Source organism: Camellia sinensis, chromosome 12, assembly GCF_055761805.1.
Source record: "Camellia sinensis isolate YWXY chromosome 12, ASM5576180v1, whole genome shotgun sequence".
NCBI lineage: Eukaryota > Viridiplantae > Streptophyta > Magnoliopsida > Ericales > Theaceae > Camellia > Camellia sinensis.
Genome location: NC_138972.1, coordinates 104,345,438 through 104,367,907, shown reverse-complemented (window position 1 = coordinate 104,367,907; position 22,470 = coordinate 104,345,438). Strand labels below are relative to the sequence as shown.

The window sequence follows — 22,470 nt, the reverse complement described above, 5'->3', positions numbered from 1 at the left end:
AAATCGATGTCCGTTGTTGGGGTTTAATCTTCACTGTCTGAGTGCCACAAGTCTTTACTCTTTGATGAGTCCCCACTGGGAATAGTATGGTCTGTTCCTTCCTTCCTGTCCTCAATCATGTATGGCTTACAATGTAGCTGGGCATCCTATATTAGGGGCTGCACAGTTTCTCCGGCACTTTCTCCCCTTACTTCGGTTGTGTCGGTCAAATTGACCGGGCAAATGTGATGATTTCCTGGTGTGAACTCAGCCACAAAGTCTGCTAAAGCTTGGGTTTTATTGCTATTCTGGGTTGAAACTTGATATCGAACTACCCTAACTCCACTGCTCATTTCAAGATTCATCTAGAAAATCAGCCCTCTCAAACAAGGCCTTTAATGGAAAATGCCGTTAGGACGATCATGGTGTGGGAATGAAAATAGTGTGATAACTTTCTTGAGGCCATCATCAAAGCTAATGCCAGCTTTTCCAATGATAAGTACCTTGTTTCAGCGCCCAGCAAGGTCTTGCTAATATAAAAGATAGGTATGTGTTGGATTCCTTTCGCTCTGACCAACACTGCGCTGACTGCATGTTGTGAAACTGCTAAATATAAAAAGAGCTCTTCTCCTGGTACCGGGGTTACTAACAATGGGTGAGAGGTCATGTATTCTTTCAAGCTTTCTAGGGCGTGGTCACATTCCTCATCCAACTCAAATTTGGCCTTTAGTGCTTGGAAGAATGGTCGACATCTGTCTGACGACTGACTTATGAACCAATTGAGCGCGGCTGCTAAACCAGTAAGATGCTGTACCTCTTTGACTATGTTGGCCCTCTCAAGATTTTGGATTTATTTGATTTGAGAAGGATCAACTTCTATACCTCGGTTGGTCACTAGAAAGCCTAGGAATTTGCCTGATCCTATGCCGAATGCTCACTTAGATGCGTTTAGACGCAACTTGTGGGACTTCAAGATTTGAAACATTTCATCTAGGTCCCTGAGATGGTCCTTCTCGTCTTTCCTTTTAACTACCATGTCATCTATGTAAGCCTCCATTGTTCTACCTAACAATGGTTCAAACATTTTGGTGACCATCCATTGGAATGTAGCCCCTGCGTTCTTTAGGCCAAAGGGCATGACCTTGTAATAGTATAATCCTGTAGGCGTTGTAAGTGATGTGACCTCCTGGTCTGGTTCATACATAGCGATCTGATGGTAACCTTGATACACATCAAGGAAGCTAAGTCGGTTATGCCATGCCGTCAGGTCCACTAGTTGGTCTATTCGTGGTAGGGGAAAACTGTCTTTTGGGCATGCTTTGTTGACCGTTTTGTAGTCCACACAAACGCGCCATTTGTTGTTCTTCATTGGCACTACTATAGTGTTGGAGATCCATTTGGGATAGTGTACTTCTCTAATGGCTCCTACCTCCAGCAGGTTTCCTACTTCTTCTGCCACTATCTCAGCGTGGTGGAGTGCCGATCAGCGAGTTCGCTGAATAATTGGCCTAGCAGTTGGGTGGACATTAAGTTGATAGTAGATGAATTTAGGGTCAATGTCAAGCATGTCGTACGGTGTCCAGGCAAACACTTCGTTGTTAGAGGTTAAAAATTCCATGATCTCCACTCTCTCAGTGTTGGATAATGATGAGCCGAGTAAAAAGAAATTTTCTAAGTTCTTTTCATTTATCCTCACCTTAACCAAGTCTTCCACTGCCTTCTGTTCTGCTGCTTTGCCGACGTCTACAAACAATTCGTTGCTTTCTGGCTCCTCAACCATCTGAACAAACCCTTTTGCAGTACGGCTGTTGTTTACTGTGACGAAACACTGTTTCGACATGATTTGGTCTCCTAAGATTTCTTCAATCACGTCGGTTTCGTTAGGGAACAGTAATGCCTGATGGTAAGTTGACGCCACCGAGCGTGTGGCATGCAGCCATCCTCTTCCCAAGATTATGTTGTAAGTGGAAGGGACTTTCAATATCCAGAATTCCACCTGTTTTGTCATTGTTCCTGCCTTGACTGGCAGGATTATCTTGCCCACTGGCCATTCTGGCATTGAGTTGAAATCGATGAAGGGAGATGTTGCAGGTGCCAAATCCTTATTCTCCAATTTTAGTTGTTTGAAGGTCTCGTAGTACATTATCTCATATGAGCTTCCTTGGTCAATCAGAATCCATTTGATGTCGAAATTCTTGACGCGCAAAGTGACCACCAGTGCATCATTGTGAGGGCAATGTAGCCTTGCTAGATCCCTGTCTGAAAAGGATATGACGTTCGTAGCCTCTATTCTGCCATTTTTTACGGTAGTTTGTGGACTTAATACCTCTCTCAAGTGCTCAGCCTTTTTGATCATCCCTCTGAGCAGACATACCTGCTTAGGTTCGACGATCCCATGTATAACGTTGATTATGCCCTGAGGTGGACCATCGACTGCATCCCGCTTGGTCTGTTGATGTCTTAGGGGACAGGCTGTGTTTTTCCTTCGATATATTGGTCCAGGTGTCCAACGGCTACTAACTCCTCCAGATGTTGCCTCAATGGTGTTCAATTTTCAGTGCGGTGCCCCTTCTTATCATGAAAGGTACAACGGCTCCTCTCATCATAACCTTTTTGTGCTTCTTCTAACTTGGCTGGCCGCTGAATGAAGGGTTCATCGCATATCTCGCTTAGAATCCGGTAGATAGGTTTATTGAATACTATGGTAATGGCAGTGCAGACTCTTAATTTCCTTACTTCGGGGTCCTATCTGTTGGCTCGCCTGCCTCACCTATTCTTGCTTGGTTGTTCTACCGTGTTGATTTTTGTTGTAGTCTTTGTATCTGGCATCACTGTTGTGCCAGATTTTGCTTTAGCACAGGTGCTATCTTCTTCTACCCAGATATGTTGATAAACTCTCTCCATTAGGGCCTCCATCGTGAGGGGTGGCATTATTGTCATTGAGTCCCTCAATTTGTTACTGACTGGTAAACCCCGTTGGTATTGTGCGATGGCGAGATTTGTAGGGCAATCCCCAATCTGGTTGAAAGTCTCCCAATATCGACTATTGTAAGACCTTAATGTCTCCTTTTCACCCGTGTCAATGTAGAGTAGCTGGTCAATCTTCACTGGTGTCTTAGTATTCGTTCTGAATCTAGTCACCAACGTTTCTGCCAACTGTGCCCATGAGACTATGCTGCCTTCTGGCAGTCTTTCGAACCAGGTTAGACCTAGGTCGCCAAGGCTGGATGGAAATAGGATACACATTAGAGCCTTATTTTGCCGGTATACTGCCATAACCTGGCGAAAGTGGCTTAAGTGCATGTAGAGGTCTGACTTCCCCTCATAATTGGTGAATTTGGGCTGGTGAAAGTCTGAGGGTAGTGGTGCGTTCTCAATTGCCAGAACGAATGGCAAGCTTTGTAACCTTGCTAATACTTTATCTGTTGGTTCGTAAGCAAGGCACGACATTGGCATCCCTACCTCGACACTCTCATGTGTCCTAGGGGCCAACCGCTATAGGGCTGAAACTCTATGAGGGTCGCGAGCCCTGGTGTCCTCCTTCCGTCAGGCCTTCTCCTCGAGCACTATTCGGAGATCCGTTGACCTGGGCAACTCCGTGAGACTAGATGTCGTTTGGTGCGTGTGTGAGGGCCGATAGTTGATTCCCTCTATATACAACCATTAAATCCTCGTTCTCTCAAACCTGGAGTAACGAGTCCTGGAAGTCCTTGATTGAGTGTCGCCTGTTCTAAGGCTCTTACTTTCTGCTTGTGATGGCGTGACGTGTCTGCCACGATCTTCCGATTGCCACCTCTTTTTCCTTTATCTGGTGCTTCATTGTCTCTATGTCTGCCTCTATCCTTCTTATTAACTCGTCTTGCTCCATCACGTGATCCTCTAGAACTTGAGGATCCAATCTCCACCTCTGTCTTTCAGAACTTTGAGAGCAACGGGGATTGGTGCCCCGTCTCTCCCGTGTGTCCCTCCAAGAGTTCCGTTGTTGGGGTTCTAATTCTGCCATGGGTGGGATAAAAGGTAAACCTTCTCGTCTCCCGCCCCTCTCTGGGGTTTGCCCATTAATAGCAGATTGCGGCAAATCTTCATTGTGCGCCATTGGTTTCAACTAGAGAGGAAAACTCGATCAAAAGGTTTTGTTCTTCGTGCAATTTCCACAGACGACGCCAATTGTACGAGCACAAAATAATCTTCTCGTATAATCCTGTTGATCAAGTTTGCACTCCTCCAAATGTCGTCACTTTACTTCCTGAAAACACAAACGTGAGCTAGCCGACGGGTGTGTGCCGGATACCTCTCCGATGCCTAAGTCAGCAAATAGATAATAGACAAACAGCTCTGTGTTTTTTAGAGTAAGAATTGTGATACCTGTACATAAGTTCTACTATGAGCTTTTATAGATTCTGCCTAGCATAATCCTAATAGGATTCCAACTCTCCTTATAAGAGTCTTCCTATGAATCACACACCCTACTCACTACCAACCAACTGAGATGGTTTGCACAATCCTAGTAGAACTCTATTCTCCTTAGTAGAGTCCTCATAGGAGTCAAAAAAATAATGCTCATCTTTTTACCCCCTCCTCACTGCTTAACCAAGTGAGATGGCCCAACCATGGTCTTTATAGTAACACAATCGAGCTAGCACTGGCTTGCCTTAAACTAATTTTAACCGTGCTCACCCAGCTCGGTGATACCTTGGGCATGCTTTAGCTCGGTTCTTCTTCCCCTATATCTCGGTCCAGAGCACCTTGACCAAGCTAATGGCAGACCTCTCTGACCAAATTGAAAGGATCAAGGACTAAGCTATGCAAGGGATCACCTCGGTCCATAGCTCGGTCCACTTTCCAACCGGTCTTAGCTCAACCCAAGTTTCACACAAATTACCCTCTCTGCATTATATATGTATTGTAAGATGCATTTAACATAATTTACTTATTAATGATAACATATCATAAGATACTGATAACACAAGTAAGCAACACATTTTGCAAGCAAAACCAAAAAAACAAAAGAGCTTCAGAAAAAAAAAAAAAAAAAAAAAAAAACCTCAGAAATCAATTAACTCTTTTTATTATTCTTCTATAATCAATCACTATCAAAATACAAACCAAGAGCATTCTCTTGTTATGTCCATATTCTATAGCACTAGCAATTCATATATAATACAACCAACAGCAAACAAAGAATGGAGAAAATATTAAAATTTGAAGTCTTATTTAAGTCATTTTTATTTATTTATTTATTTATTTTGGGTGTGGCTTATTAGTTTTAGTCACTAGTCACACTCATTTTTTTTCAACTTTTAAGATAAATGTGTTCTGATATTGTTAATGACATTGGTGGGTTAGAATTAACTTTTGGCCACACCGATCGCAACCACGAGTTGTGGGTATGCTGGAGGAGGAATGGCATGACCGACAAAGCCTTTCTGACTGATGGTATTAACTTTGCTATTACATGTGGGGATGTAAGTGCCGAGATTTGGTCCTAAAGGGGGGACCGGACCCCTTAGAGATTGTAACACAAGATTTTCATTTTTCATCCGCTCTTTTTCTATAGGAGAAGGCATAGAATGACCTACAAAGTTTTTTTGGCTGATGGTGTTGACTTTTGTGCTACTTGCTAGGATGTAAGTAAGGGGATTTGGTCCAAAAGAAGGGACAGAACCCCTCAGAGACTCTAACAAAAGATTTACTTTTTTTATCCACACTTTTTCTTCTTCTTCATCTACGACTCTACAAGCCTCGTGTGATTTGATGAAACTTAGAAGAAAAGCCACTCCAGAAATGGATAATAAGACAATGTTTAGAGGTCTCATCATCTTGTTGTTTTAGGCAAGCAAAGAGAAAGCTATGCAACATACATGCAAGGTGGTGGGCTATTTATATGTAGCATTATGGTATCAAGCGGTTCGATTACTTGAATTTTTCTCGTTCATCATTTGATGGAAGAGATTTTGACTATTGACTAGTAGGGGGTTGGATTAAAAATTGAATGGGTCATAAATAAAGTAGCTTTGTCTTAATTTTCATGTGAAAGCTTTCTTTTTATCAACCTTTATTAGCATGGAATTCCTTGAACATGAGGCACTTGCATCCAAAATTGGGCACGTGAAAATAAAATAAATGAAATCAATTTCACTTGACATCTCTCCTTGCCTAAATTAGATCAAAAGGGTTGGTATATATTACAAATATATTTTACCTTTATTTATTTATTTTACCTTGTATAAGGAATGGACAATTTAAAGAAGTAAAATGTATTACAAACCCACATTTTCTATTACAAATAGATTTTACCTTTATTTATTTATTTTACCTTGTATAAGTGGGTTTCTATGAAATGGGTTATCCCATATTGAAATGGGTTGTCCCACATTGGAATGGACAATTTAAAGAAATAAATGTGGGTTTCTATGAAGTGGGTTGTCCCACATTGAAACTTTAAGAGAGCTTTTTTGTGTATATAAGCTCTAGACTAGAACACTTGGGTTAAGCCCCAGGGGGCACCCCAAGTTTGTAGAAGTGGGTTTCTATGAAATGGGTTGTTCCACATTGAAATGGACAATTTAAAAAAGTAAATGTTGGTTTCTATGAAATGGGTTGTCCCACATTGGAAAGGACAATTTAAAGAAGTAAATATGGGTTTCTATAAAATAGGTTGTCCCACATTGAAACTTTAAGAGAGCTTTTTTGTGTGTATAAGCTCCAGACTACAACACTTGGGTTGAGCCCAATGGGCACCCCAACTTTGTAGAAGAGAAGAGTTATAGACAAAGTGAACCTTAACCCAAACTACCACAAACGCGCGCGCGCGCCGCCGCCGCCGTCTGTCCGGCTTATGGGTCGGGTCGGTTCTTATATTAATTTTTCGGACAAAATTTATTTGAATTTTTTAATGAAATAAAGTTCAAATTTTGTGCCAAAAATTGAATTTATTTTCTACCAATTTCCAGTCCAAAATCCAAACAGATTAAACAGTCCAAAACTGTTTGAACCCTAGACAGATTCAGTTATAAAACTGCCAGACAGATTTGAATCTGTCCAGCAGTTACCAACAGAAAGAAACTGCTAGACAGTTTTCTGTTGCACCTGTTCATTTGAAAACCATATATGTTCACTTCAAATTAGTACCTGTTCGGGTCTATATATTCTAGACTTATTCCAGCAGATTTTGGTTGATAAAAAACATCCAATAAATTCTGTCCAGAGGTTTGTTGAAATTCGGACAGATTCAAGATCTGTCCAATTTCCATTTTGAATCTGTACAGAACAGTTTCATATTTGTACAGGCAGTTTACACACCTGATCGGACAGATTTATTTGTCTATAAATACCAGCCATTTTCCAGCAGTCTTGAGGACCGAAAAAACAGTCTGAAAAATATTCTTTTGTTGTCCAAGCTTTTATCGTTGGTGCATTATTCTTCATATTAGTTTTAGAATAAAATTCAGAGAGTTAGAACACAGGTTTGGTTCCCTGTATAAATTGTTTGAAGTGTTACTACAATTTGTGAAGATCATTGTATCCTGGGAGATAGACGCCACTCAACCGTAAGCACCGTAGCGGGGCGAATCTGTCTTAAGGACAGAGTGTCACACACTCGACTTGGTCTTTTATTTTCCATTTGGTTCGACAAAATAAATTCAGTAAGTTTTTATTTTATTTTGTTTGATTTAGTTTCAATTTATTTGTTTACACAGAAGATTGTTCCAACAATCTTAAGACAGACTTGAAGTATTATGTTTACAGAATTTTTTGTTTGTTTCCCTTTCTCTTTCTTCTTTTACAAAAATTATTTTCTGTGGATTTACAAAATAATATTCTGGTTAGAAAAACAAATAGCGATTATATACTATTTGACAGATAGTAGTAATATACTGTCTATTTTCTTTGACAACTAGTAGTAATATACTGGTGTCATTAACAATTCAAAATATTTATTTGTGAAATTTTTTCAGAAATTAATTTTGGTTTTCAGAAATTATTTTCTGAGCGTTCATTAATTAAAATTCTGTTTCAGTTTTTTAATTATTGAAGTGTTACAGAAATTTAATTTTATGTGTGGAATTAATTTGGTTAAATAAAATTTTATTTTATTTCCAAATTAATTGAAAAATAAAAGTTACATTCTTGTTTCTTTTATTTTTACAGAATTTAATTCTGTGAATTTGGATTAATTTTCTGTGTAGTATAAATTCTAATTATAATTTTGTTTTATAATTTAGAATTCATAGCTACTAAAACAAATGCTCAAACAAGTACTAGTGCGGTGGCTGCAATTGCGCCAACCCCATCTCTTGTTGTGACAGTACCGGTAAATCACGATGAGAAGCCAGAGAAGTTCTCGGGAACTGATTTTAAAAGATGGCAACAGAAAATGTTGTTATATCTTACAACTCTGAACCTGGCTCGTTTCCTCCGTGATGATGCTCCTATTTTGAAAGAGGATGAAACCGACCAACAAGTGGTTGCTGCGGTCGATGCCTGGAAACATGCTGATTTCCTTTGCTCGAACTATATCTTGAACGGACTTGACAATACATTATACAATATCTACAGTCCTATCAAGATAGCCAAGGGACTTTGGGAGTCTTTGAAGAAAAAATACAAAACGGAAGATGCCGGCTCAAAGAAATTTGTGGTTGGCAAATTCTTGGATTTTGTGATGGTTGATTCTAAGACTATGATCAGCCAAGTTCAAGATCTTCAACTCATTCTGCATGACATTCATGCAGAAGGCATGTCTCTCAGTGAATCCTTCGAAGTTGCAGCCTTAATTGAGAAATTACCACAAGGCTGGAAGGAATTCAAAAACTACTTCAAACACAAGTGCAAAGAAATGTCTTTGGAAGAATTAATTGTGTGTTTGAGGAATGAGGAGGACAACCGCAATTCTGAAAAGCGGGCTGGTAAGCATCCTATAGAGTCTAAGACAAATGTGGTAGAACATGCTTCAAAAACTAAGAAACGAAAGTCTTCTGGAGAAAGTTCATCACAAGGCCCTAAAGGAAGGGGGGGAGGAAATAAAAAGTACAAGTTTAATGGCAAATGTTACATCTGCGACAAAGAGGGACATCGGGCCAAAGATTGCCGTAGCAAAGGCAAAAGCAAAAGAAGAACAAGCAAGAAGCCTTCTCAAGCCCATATGATTGAAGTGGACAATATTTCCAATGGTGTAGATGACATCAATCTTTCTGCAGTTGTTTCCGAGGCAAATCTTGTCGGAAATCCTAAAGAATGGTGGGTGGACACTGGTGCTACTCGCCATATTTGTGCCGACAAAAAGATGTTCACATCTTATTCTATAGTAGACAATGGTGAACAACTTTTTATGGGTAACTCCTCAACTTCCAAAGTTGAAGGACAAGAGAAGATTGTTCTAAGATGACATGTGGAAAGGAACTCACTCTCAACAATGTGCTACATGTACCGGACATTCACAAGAATCTTGTTTCTAGATCTTTGTTGAGTAAGAATGGGTTTAGGCTAGTGTTTGAGAGTGATAAATTTGTACTTACTAAGAATGTGATGTATGTAAGAATAGGTTACATGTCTGATGGCCTTTTCAAGATGAATGTAATGACCATTGTACCCTCAGTTATTAATGAAAATACATCTTCTTCTTATTTGCTTGAGTCTTCTAATTTATGGCATGGTAGACTAGGACATGTTAATTATGGATCTTTGCGTTGATTAATTAATATGGAATGTTTACCTAAATTTGACATTGATTCAAATCATAAATGTGAAATTTGCATTGAGGCAAAATTATCCAAAACTCCTTTTCATTCAATTGAAAGAAGTACGGAACCACTTGAATTAATTCACAGTGACATTTGAGATTTTAAATCAATTCAAACTAGAGGTGGGAAACAATATTTTATCACTTTTATAGATGACTATACTAGATATAGTTATGTTTATTTAATTCGAACCAAGGATGAAGCTTTGGAAACTTTCAATCAATATAAGAATGAAGTTGAAAATCAACTTGGTAAGAAAATCAAAAAACTAAGAAGTGATAGAGGTAGTGAATATGAATCACCTTTTGGTGAGTTTTGTAAAGAACATGGAATAAATCATCAAACCACCGCTCCTTACTCACCTTAGCAAAATGAAATTGCTGAAAGGAAAAATAGGACTTTAAAAGAAATGATGAATGCCATGTTAATAAGTTCTGGATTACCTCAGAACTTGTGGGGGGAAGCAATACTTTCAGCTAATTATATACTTAATAAAGTATCCCGAAAGAAAGTGAATCAAACACTTATGAAATGTGGCATGGAAGAGTACCATCCTACAAATACTTAAAATTGTGGGGGTGTTTGGCTAAAGTAGTTATTCCTAGTCCTAAAAAGACTAAGATAGGCCCTAAAATCATTGATTGCATTTTCATCGGTTATGCTAAGAATAGTAGTGCATATCGGTTTTTGATTCATAAATCAGAACATTCAGAAATGCATGTTAATACTATTATTGAATCTCGGAATGCATCTTTCTTTGAACATGTATTTCCAAATAAGACTGGACAAGAGACTAGTAGTAATAAAAGATCTCATGATGCTATTACTAGTCAGGATTAAGAACATGAACATGATCAAGAGCAAGAGGTAGATCAAAATGAAGAAGAGGAACTTAGGCGTAGTAAACGTGCTAGAATCTCAAAATCTTTTGGTCCAGATTTTCTAACGTATTTGTTAGAAATTGAGCCTTTAACTTTTAAAGAGGCTATGTCCAATCCTAAAGCTCCTTTATGGAAAGAAACTGTCAATAGTGAAGTTGAATCCATCTTGAAAAATCACACTTGGGAATTGGTGTATTTGCCACCAGGTTGTAAACCTCTTGGATACAAGTGGATTTCAAAAGAAAAATGAAAGCAGATGGATCAATTGACAAATACAAGGAAAGACTTGTGGTCAAAGATTTTAGACAAAAAGAAGGTCTTGATTACTTTGACACATACTCACCGGTTACTAGAATAACATCTATTAGAATGCTAATTGCCATTGCATCTCTATACAATCTAGAAATTCATCAAATGGATGTGAAAACTGCTTTCTTAAATGGTGAGTTAGATGAAGAAATTTACATGGAACAACCAGAAGGTTTTTCAGTTCTAGGGAAAGAAAAGAAAGTGTGTAAATTGGTTAAATCATTATATGGTTTAAAACAAACACCAAAGCAATGACATGAGAAATTTGACAAGACAATGATGTCAAATGGATTTAAAATTAATGAGTGTGACAAATGTGTTTATATTAAAAACACAGACAAATGTTATGTCACTGTCTTTATGTAGATGATATGCTCATCATAGATAGTAATAATGACATGATTAAAACTACCAAGAAAATATTGAATAAACATTTTGACATGAAGGACATGGGTATTGTTGATGTAATTCTTGGTATGAAAATTATCAAAACATCAGAAGGATATGCTTTGTCACAATCTAATTACATTGAGAAAATACTTGACAAATTCAGCAAAGATGATGATCATCTTGCTAGAACACCTGTAGATGTTAATTTGTTTCAATCTAAGAATGTACAGGAAAGTATTTCTCAATTAGAGTATGCCCAAATTATTGGAAGCTTAATGTACTTGATGAACTGCACTCGCCCAGATATAGCTTATGCAGTAAGTAAATTAAGTAGATATACGGGTAATGTGGGAGTAGAACACTGGAAAGCAATTATAAGGGTTCTAAGATATCCTCGATTTACTTGTAACATTGGGCTGAATTATACTAGATATCCAGTAGTACTTGAAGGTTACTATGATGCAAACTGGATATCGGATACAAGAGACTGAAAGTCCACTAGTGGGTATGTCTTTACTCTTGGTGGGCGGCTGTATCTTGGAAATCTTCCAAACAGACTTGCATTGCTAGGTCTACTATGGAATCTGAATTCATAGCTTTAGACAAAGCTGGGGAAGAAACAGAATGGTTTTGCCACTTCCTTGAAGATATTCCAATATGGCCAAAACCGGTGCCTGCTATATGCATACATTGTGATAGTCAATCAGTAATTGGTAGAGCACATTGTCATATGTATAACGGTAACTCATGACACATTAGTCATCGACATAACACCGTAAGACAACTACTCTCTAATGGAATTATTTCCATTGAATATGTGAAGTCTAAAGACAACATAGCGGATCCACTAACCAAAGGGTTGGCAAGAGAGTTAGTTGAGAATTCATCGAGGGGAATAGGACTAAAGCCTATTAAATAAGAGTTACCACAACGGCAACCCAACCTAGTTGACTGGAGATCCTAAGATCTAGGTTCAAAGGGACAACCGAGTTGTGAATGACTCAGATGGATCACTGGGGAGTCTAACTCCTGCCCATTACTAGGATGAAATAGTGATGTCTGCAACGTTTTAGGTTAAGTAAAATTTTAATGATTCTTATATCTAGGTAAACCTAGTGGAGTATGGTAGGATACTCTTCATAAAAATCATCTATGTGAGTGTGAACTGGACCGATTCTATGAGATTTGTGAAGGGCTACAATTCTCTAAAGCACTCATGAAAGATTAGGTTGTTCAGGGCCAAAATGAACACAATAGTGAGAACTAAACTATGTCTAGGGATATACTGTGTGAGTTCTATTGTCTTGGTTTACACAAACGGCTGAACAGTTCAAGACATCATGTTCACTGGTTATCTAGTAAATCCGATAGTGTCCTACAAAGGAAGGTTCAAAGCCAAAAACTACCTATCCTTTGCAGAATATTTCTAATTTCTGTACTCTCTGTTATTAGATCATGTTGTTGCATTTTCTCTCTGTCAAATTCCATTCATGTGGGGGATTGTTGGAAAATTTGGTTTTATAAGGCTTATTTTGGGCCAACTTTGAGCCCAAAATAGAGTGGGCCCCAAACGTCTTTTGGAGTGGGTTCGAAGAGGTGACGTGTTCCTTGCCGCGTAGCAAGTCACACGGTAAAGACGGTTCGTCAAAACCATTTATGAGTGAATAGGAAGTTGACGTCGTTTTCGGGTTCGTGGAATGAACAATTTAAAGAAGTAAATGTGGGTTTCTATGAAATGGGTAGTCCCACGTTGAAACTTTAAGAGAGCTTTTTTGTGTATATAAGCTCTAGACTACAACACTTGGGTTGGGCCACAAGGAGTACCCCAAGTTTGTAGAAGGGAGGAGTTATGGACAAAGTGAACCTTAACCCAAACCACCACACACGCGCGCGCGCGCCGCAGCCGCCGTTCGTCCGACCGAGCCGAGTCGTACTAGGTGTGGGTTGTGGGTCGGGGCGGTTCTTATATTAATTTTGTGGAAAAAATTTATTTAAATTTTTTAATGAAATAAAATTCAAATTTTGGGCCAAAAATTGAATTTATTTTCTATCCATTTCCAGTCCAAAATTCGAATAGATCAAATAGTCCAAAACTATTAGAACCCCGGACAAATTCAGTTATAAAACTGCTAGACATATTTGAATCTGTCCAGCAGTTACCAACAGATAGAAACTGCTGGGCAGTTTTCTCTTGCACTTGTTCATTTGAAAACCATATCTGTTCACTTCAAATTAGTACCTATTCGGGTCTATATATTCTAGACTTGTTCCAGGAGATTTTGGTTGATAAAAAACATCCAATAAATTATGTCCAGAGGTTTGTTCAAATTCGGACAGATTCTAGATCTGTCCAGTTTTCATTTTAAATATGTACAGAACAGTTTCATATCTGTACAGGCAGTTTACACACCTGATGGGACAGATTTGTTTGCCTATAAATACTAGCCATTTTCCAGCAGTCTTGAGGATTGAAAAAGCAGTCTGAAAAATATTCTTTTGTTGTCCAAACTTTTATCTTTGGTGCATTATTCTTCATATTAGTTTTAGAATAAAAATTCAGAAAGTTAGAACACAGGTTTGGTTCTCCGTACAAATTGTTTGGAGTGCTACTACAATTTGTGAAAATCGTTGTACCTTGGGAGATAGACGCCACTCAACCGTAAGCACCGTAGCGGGGCGAATCTGTCTTAAAGACAGAGTGTCACACACTCGACTTGGTGTTTTATTTTCCATTTGGTTCGACAAAATAAATTCAGTAAGTTTTTATTTTATTTTGTTTGATTTGGTTTCAATTTATTTGTTTACACAGAAGATTGTTCCAACAGTATGCACACAAAGTGTGTCAACCTTTCAGTCAGCATGTGTCATTCGTAAAAAACTGGAGGAATTACTATTTAGTGAAAAATTTGAGAAAATTATTATATATTATAAAAAAAATTATGATTTTAATTATTAATATTTATAAACTTTACCATTTATTTGTAATCACTTTTTCATTTGTACAATGTCATGAAATTTCTCTTAAAATTTTGACTACATAATTGATTTGGAGCACCATGTTAATAGTAGTTTAGATTTTCCCAAGTTAAAAATCTCTACTTTACAAGTGATTGTGGGATAAATTTGTACCAATCTCAATGATTTGAACCATTCATCTCGTCTGACAAGGTGAGAAGAACATGCATGGATGAAAAAAAAATAAAAAATGAGTTAATCAGATTTAAGTAATTACATGATCAAATCACATACATATTATAACAAATAAATTGTCTATTTTTAAAAACATGTATACCAAATACATAAAAATAATCATCGTGAAATTGAGATTTTCAAATCATCTCACCAAAAAAAATAAATAAATAAAAACAACAAGGCTACTAACACTAACATTTAAGGCACCCATTTCTAAATTTAGTAAAAGTGAAGTGACAGTAAGAGGAAATACTACAATGCACACACTCTCTCCTTAAGAAAATTAAAGTGATAATTTATTCCTCTTGAAGGGTCTAAATAAGAAACGGGTCAGACCCAAGCCTTGGGCCGGTCCAATCCCCCAAGCCCAAATCCAAATGGGTCAGATGAGCATGTGGATAACCCAACTAAGCCCAGTTCCATTGCTAACAGTCCACCAAAGTCCTCAAGCACTTGGGCCCAACTCGCAGTGGAAAAGCTTGCCTAGCGGCAATGCTGGGCTAGGGCCGAGCTGAAGGGTCAAATCCATCATCAGAGCCAAAGTAGGCCGAGTCCATACACAATTATCCGAATGGGCCAGCCCTTCCCAACAGAAGCCTCGTAAAGAGCCGAGCCGGGGAACAACGGTGCCGAGCTGAGGGAACTTCCCAAGGAAACGTGGGAGCCATGAGTATATGCATGTGCAGGTTGCCACCGTAGCTGGTCCCCTACACCTAGAATCACGGGAACAGTTAAACCAGAAGAATGTGGTCTGTTATCAGCATGATTAAAACAAGTATGTGCATCCATTGGCCCCGTTTGGTGTAGCTGTTAAAACAGCTTATAGATTATAGCTTAACAGATTATAGATTATGACTTTAATCAAAAGTTGTTAATCTGTTTGGTGTAGCTGTTGGATTATAGATTTAAGTTGCTGAGTAGTGTTTGTTAAATAAGTTGTGAAATAGCTTTTTCAATTAATTTTTATTTTTCGTTTGTCTACATTTCTCATAAAAAATAATAATAATAATCTATAGTCCATTTGAGTCTTTTTCTATTTTTTTTAAAAAAAATTAAGAGTATAACCATAAACTAACATGTCCACAGCAGAAGCTGATAATCAGAAGCAAGGGGTGAGCAGCTTCTCAGAATCAGCTTTTTTGAGCTAAAATAAGCTGTTAGAATCAGAAGCTGTTTGAAATAAGTTTAACCAAACAGTCCAAAATAACTTTTTCAAAGCTAAAAACCATAAGTTGGCTCTAAAAAGCTGAAACAAAAACCCCCATTATCAACAACTTAGTGGTCCCCCACTTTAGGCAATGTTAAAGGAAGCTTGGCAGCACCAAAGCCCCATGAAACCATCTTGGGAAACAAGCAAGGAACTCTATAAATACTACATGAACTTCACATTGAAGGTAACTGATCTAAGCTGAACCCCACTTACAACAAACTCAACTCTCTACACTTCTTCTCCGATCGTTGATTCCCACACCGGAGGGGTTATTCGGCCAACCCCGGCCGGGCAGCTCTTACGGTGCTTCTTGCTGCAGGAACCTCAATCCTTGGATAGTCTAACTAAGTGCGGAGCCCCGACCCACTTTTATCTAGTGCGAAATCCGGTACGCATAATTGGTGCGGTGAACGTGGATCACTTTGTCTTTAAGCTCTGCACTCAGCTCCAGCGATGGGGGTTGAGGACATCCCACCTTCGACGCATACTCCACACACGGAGAAGACAAAGGAGAAAGGCTTGGCACTCCCAACAGTCCTAGAAGAACAAACTGGAAATAATAACCGGACCCCTGAATCTGTCGAGCATCGATTGTCCTTCGCTGGAGGTTCCTCTCATCACTTTCTTCTAGAAAAGGATTACAGAGATCGAATCATAGACTCCATGGGGATGGAGATACAGGAGCTGAGAGCGCAACTCAAAAGGGTGCTGGGTGATCCAACGGAAAAGAAGACTAAAGTAGAGCCCTCACACTTACGACGAAGAAGCTTATCTAGAGAGCCGCCAGTAAAGAAATTCCCCAGAAATGAGTCTGGGCAGTAAAGCTAGCCAATCCCGGTACAGAGTGAAGCGGCGAGCAGCTACACCCGTGGGTCATGCCAGATAAGGACTAAAAGACAGAAGACAGTTAGCCAACAGACTAAATGCCCTCCTCAAGACCTTCGTACTTGGCTGATTGGCAATAGGCAGAACGAACAACGTCGGGATCATCTAGACCGTACTATTCATCAGAGAGAGCACTGAGCACTAGATAGGCTCGTCTTCTCACCATTCTCCCCGAAAATCGAGGCTATGAAACCTCCAAAGAAATTCACCCCGCCAAAGTTTACTTCGTACGATGGGAAGTCAGACCCACTGACGCATATTAGCCATTACAGACAAATGATGTCTTTATGGAGCCGAGACGAGGCACTGATGTGCAAAGTCTTTCCATCCAGCTTGGTAGAAATCGAACTCCGATGGTTCGATCGACTCCCCACTGGATCAATTCATGGCTGGAAGCAGTTCTCCGAAGAGTTCTTAGCCAGGTTTGTCTCCAACACTAAGATCCCGAAAGAGCCGAAAACAATGTTCGGTCTCCAAAAGGAGCAGGAAGAAACGCTGCGCAATTATGCTAGGAGGTATTGGGAAAAGTACAATGACCTGGAGGAAAATGTGTGCAGTGAGCAGATGGCCGTTATGTCTTTTAAACATGGTCTGCGCCCAGAAAGTAAGTTGAGACAATCACTTACCAAGCGTCCGGCCATAGCTTTGAAAGATTTGCGTGCCAAGATTGAGCAGTACGCTCACCTCGAAGAGATTAGATCCCCATCAAGGAAGCGTCAGCAAAATAAATAGCTCGGCACAAGAAGAGAACGGACCGAGGAGAGCACCAAGGGCTCACGGTGAATGAAGTGGATAAGTCCAAATCTCATGAAGTAGTTGTGACCGTATTCAAGGAACCAATCTATCGAATTTTGGAAAAGATTAAGAGAGAGCCCTTTTTTGTTTGGCCGCTGAAAATGTTGGGAGATCTGACTCGACATAATCAGAAGCTCAGATGCAGCTATCACCAAGACAGGGGGCATAAAACACAGAACTGCAAAGCACTGAAGCAACACTTGGAAGACCTAGTAGCAGCTGGGCATCTCTGGGATTACATAAATCAAGATAAAGAAGTGACCAAACCAGGGAACCCACCACCAGAACCAAACATTGAACACCCACATCGGTTGATACTAAATGTGATCCATGGAACAGTAACCCAGGAACCTGAAGAGGCTCTGAGAGCAGAGATTGCTAAGGCTGTGCAAATTCAGCAGGTCATGTTGGTAGAGGCCGCATCGAAAAAGGTACGCTCAGCGACCAAACCCCCTTTATGCACTTTTTCGTTTACTAGAAAGGACCTAGAAGGCATACAACACCTACATACTGATGCACTGATTATAACTGTGGGAATTGGGAAACGGTTTGACATAAAATGAGTCTTGGTAGATCAAGGCAGTGCAGCAGACATATTATATTATGACTTGTTTAGAAAGCTTGGTCTCTCCGAGCAGCACCTCACCCCAGCAGCAGCACCACTAGTCGGCTTCAATTCACAGCCAGAGTGGCCATTGGGTGTGTTGCCAGTTGTGGCAGGAACGAAGACCCTCCAGATAGAGTTTCTAGTTATTAATACACCTTCCCCTTACAACGCCATACTTGGTCGTCCATGGATTCACCAGATGGAAGTGGTCCCTTCAACCTACCACCAGCTCATCCGTTTCCCAACGGAACACGGAGTAGAGCAGATCTCAGGGGATCAAGTTGCGTCCAAACATTGCTTCATAGCGGCATTGAAGGCCGAACAACTTTGTAACCTGGTACAGATAGTGGAAGTGGCTGAACAACCAGTTTTGGAAGATGTAGAGGGAGCCCTGGAGGAAAAGATGGTAGAGGATTTGGAGAAAGTCCTGATAAAGGAGGATGATCCAGAAAAGTACTTCCTTATTGGTACCTCGCTAGGCCCTGATGAGAAACTTTTGCTGCTTGAACTACTGAGGGAAAATATAGAGGTATTCGCATGGTTAGCATACGATATTCCAGGGTTGGACCCAGAATTTGCTTGCCACAAACTCAACATTAACCCTTCAGCTCGGCCTGTTGTACAGAAAAGTCAGAGGTCCTCAGTTGAGCACACTGAAGCAGTAATTGCCAAAGTTGAAAGCTTCTGGCATTGGGAGTGATTAGAGAAGTTCAGTACCCACAATGGCTGTCCAACATAGTTGTTGTCAGAAAGAAGAACGGAAAATGGAGAGTCTGCATTGACTTTACTTGCCTAAACAAAGCTTGTCCCAAAGACAGCTTTTCACTGCCTTGCATCGATCAATTGGTAGATTCAACAGCAGGGCACGAGCGCATGAGCTTTCTGGATGCTTATAGCAATTATCACCAGATGCCACTGTTCGGTCTGGATCAAGAGAAGGCAACATTTATCACTCCAAGGGGGACTTACAACAAAGTAATGCCGTTCGGCCTCAAGAATGCCGGAGTAACCTACCAGCAAATGATCACTCGAATGTTCAAGGACCAACTCGGAAAGACCATGGAAGCTTGTATAGATGATATGGTAGTAAAAAACAAGCTCGCTACAAACTACCTTGCAGACTTAAGAGAAGTCTTTGGTATCCTAAATGTCACGCCCCAAACCCGCCCCTAAAAGTTTGGGCATGACCTATTCAGAAACGGACATGTAACCTGGTAATATAACATACGGGGCCTTATCGGAAGCACGAAAAAAATGGAAATAATGAAACAAATAAACTCCATTGAGCTACTTCTACATGCCAGGATCTGATTCATCACATGCATTATAGTGGATAGATAAAGTTCCAACTATAACTCGGAGCATATACATACACATTTACAATGCCAGCCCCATGATTGGGCGTATACAAAAAAAAACAAACATGAAAGGATATACAACAACCTTAGAGGACACCCATAAGCAAGTCAACATCTTAACAACTTGATAAAATAAATGGCTTATACAGTGCCTGGACATACGAAGGTTGACAAAAGAAAGCGGGCGTCTTGGCTAGGACTGACCACCTGATTGGTGACCTACAGAAACAGACATAATAGAGAGTGAGCCGGGCTCAGTGAATAGTAATACATAAATAAAATGATGCTTAACTTGAAATATAATACATGTCAATGTAATAGTCTGATTCTATGCTAAGTACATAACGGCCTTAGGCCCAATCTTGCAACATAAACTTGATGGCTATAAGCCCTTGAAATGTGGTGGCACGAGGCCCTTGAAACATTGACATAAAGCCCTTGAAACTTGTTTGACCTTGTAGTATATTCAAACTTGTAACATATACTTGAAACATACCTCAGCATACTTGAACATCATTCATTAATTCAAACGGAACATATTATAACTGGAGCGTTTCTTGTTGTATCATGTCATTATCATACGCTTAACAATAAGAGACTAATTCACATTCTCATAAGAGTCACATAATAATGCTAAACTTTGCACTTATATCGTAGGTTCTGAATAACTTCCAATTCATAAGCAACAGAGCAACATAACTTCAAATTCATATGGATACACATAGCTACTCTTATATTTACTCAGAATCTATTCTTCAAGAATGAACATAAATTCTTTTGGGTAAATGACTTAATTCACGTGCTCTATTAATCAATAGTATACACCGTTGTTTAATCGTTCTTATATGTTAACATAGTTGCCTTGCCTTGTAATTAATAGAGTCCTAATGGTAACCGTTACATCATTCCCACGAGTTGACATAATTAACATAAAGTTAACAGGACAAAGTAAGCACATTTTCATTAGATTACAGATGACTTTATCGGTTTCACAATTCCACAGTTCGGCCCTTGGCCTGAGGGGTTCACACATTCACAATAGCCTTTAGGTTTCATAGATTCACAACTTATCACATCGGCCTTCGGCCCTTTGGATTCACAAGTTCACAAGTTTGGCCCTTGGCCTCATAGTTTCATAATTTCACAAATGGCCCCTGGCCACATAGGTTCATAGTTCACAATTGGCCCCTGGCCACATAAATTCACAAGTCGGCCCTTGGCCTCATAGCTTCATAACTTCACAAATGGCCCCTGGCCACATAGGTTCATAGTTCACAAATGGCCCCTGGCCACATAAATTCACAAGTCGGCCCTTGGCCTCATAAATTCACATATACATAAATTAGCTTTTGGGTTTCATAGGTTCACAATTTGGCTCTTGGCTTCATAGTTTCACAATTCACAATTCGGAAATTCGTACTTCACAAATGGCCCTCGGCCACATCGTTTCATATTTCACAAGTTGGTGATCCATACATTACAAATTCGAGATGCATATTTCACAAATCCTTTTTGATGTTTCCATAATTTCACAATGTTCCTCATATAGCATACACCTTTGATGTTTCCATAATTTCACAATATTTACATAGCATACATAACATACATGTCAACATAATTCTTATGACAAAGGTCATAACGTCGATAACAATAATCATTAATGGTTAAAGATACATCGAAGTACTGCTACTCACAGTGCTACAACGGAGTGCTTGGCCCTCCTGAAGTATGCCCTGTACACATATATAACTTAGTCATTAGTTCTTTTTCCTTCCTTCATTATTCTTCACAAGCCTACCATTATCCATCCATTATACCACAATTTCCTCCATCTCAATATATCTATATATAGAAATAGAAGATTACCATTCTTGCAAACACAATATGGAATTTTTAATCAATCACTTCGATTTCAAGATAGGAAGGAATTGTATGGACATCTTCCACATTTTTCCAAAAATAAATCATTCTCTTGATTTTAACAACTAAGCAAGCCCACAAGTATTTAGCAAAATAATTTGGGATTAACCCATTTTGGAAAACTTTACATTTTAAGTCACAAAAATCAAAGTCAACATAGTCAATACCATCTCACATAATCACTACAATTCAACATAATTCAAGAGAAATTCTTAAATTCCATTTCAACATTCCATAACCGAGTTTATGTCATCTATATCATTTATAAATCCTTTCCTCCAATTTCCTTCTCATTATAACATGATTTACATTGCTCATAACAAAATTCATTCGCAAATTTTAAACATAATTTTCAAACATAACCAAATTCCAATTAAACTTGTACATAGATAATTCAACCTACCAATTTCATGATTCAACTTTCAATTTGGGCCAAATAATTGATTATCATCAAAAATCAACCTAGGGTTTCTAGAAAAACCTAGAAATTTCAAGAAAAATTCAAACTTCTTAACCCATTATTTTTTCTTCCAATTTTCCCCTTGATTATATATCCTAAGTTCATAATCCATAATCTAAACCCAACAATAAAACCCCAAATTCTTCAAATCCGAAATCCCCAAATTTCCATAATATAACCCTATATGCTCAACATGTAGATTTTGCATTTATATACTCCAAAATACCAAAAATCTATCTATTTATGTAAGCATTGAAGGAGAACTAGGACCCCTACCTCAAGATTGAAAGCAAGGAAGCTAGGTCAAGAGCATAACTTCGAAATTTCAAAATCCCATCGGTTGAAAATGTTGATCTTCACTTGTTCTTCATCGTTGATGCAAAATCCATGGTTGATTTGTTGATAAAAGTGGAGGAAATCAAAGTTTTTAGGGCTAAGTTTTCGGACATGGAAGAGGGGAGAAGAAGAGAGGAAAAGAAAATGTAAGAAATGGTCCAAAAATCACGTTTTTTTAGCTGCTGTCCCGCACAGCCCGCACGTGCGGCGCTATTCTCCGCACGTGCGGCTCTGCTTCCAGCACAGATGTGGAAACTTCAAACGGGTATAACTCTCTCATCGGGACTCCTTTCTAGGCCGTTCTTGTGTTCAAATTGAAGCCCCGGAAACAAGCTTTCCAATGGTTCCAATCTCACATTCAAATTCTAAGTATGGAAGGAGAAAAGGGCAAAAGAGTGACGGCTG

General features: G+C 39.2%; 1 protein-coding gene and 1 long non-coding RNA gene across 2 annotated transcripts; one reads left to right on the top strand and one right to left on the bottom strand.

Annotated features, from left to right (window-relative positions):
• The first annotated feature begins 16,868 nt into the window (after nt 1-16,868).
• On the top strand, nt 16,869-17,321 carry LOC145803786 (uncharacterized). Its single transcript, XM_082897132.1, has one exon. It carries the CDS (start codon nt 16,869-16,871, stop codon nt 17,319-17,321), a length of 453 nt encoding a protein of 150 aa, XP_082753258.1.
• Nucleotides 17,322-19,310: 1,989 nt separating this feature from the next.
• Nucleotides 19,311-22,268, bottom strand: LOC145804235 (uncharacterized). The gene is made up of 3 exons (XR_014345863.1): nt 22,006-22,268; nt 21,044-21,082; nt 19,311-19,568 (listed from the first exon to the last, which is right to left on the bottom strand). It is a non-coding gene; the product is annotated as an uncharacterized LOC145804235 (long non-coding RNA).
• Nucleotides 22,269-22,470: the final 202 nt, after the last annotated feature.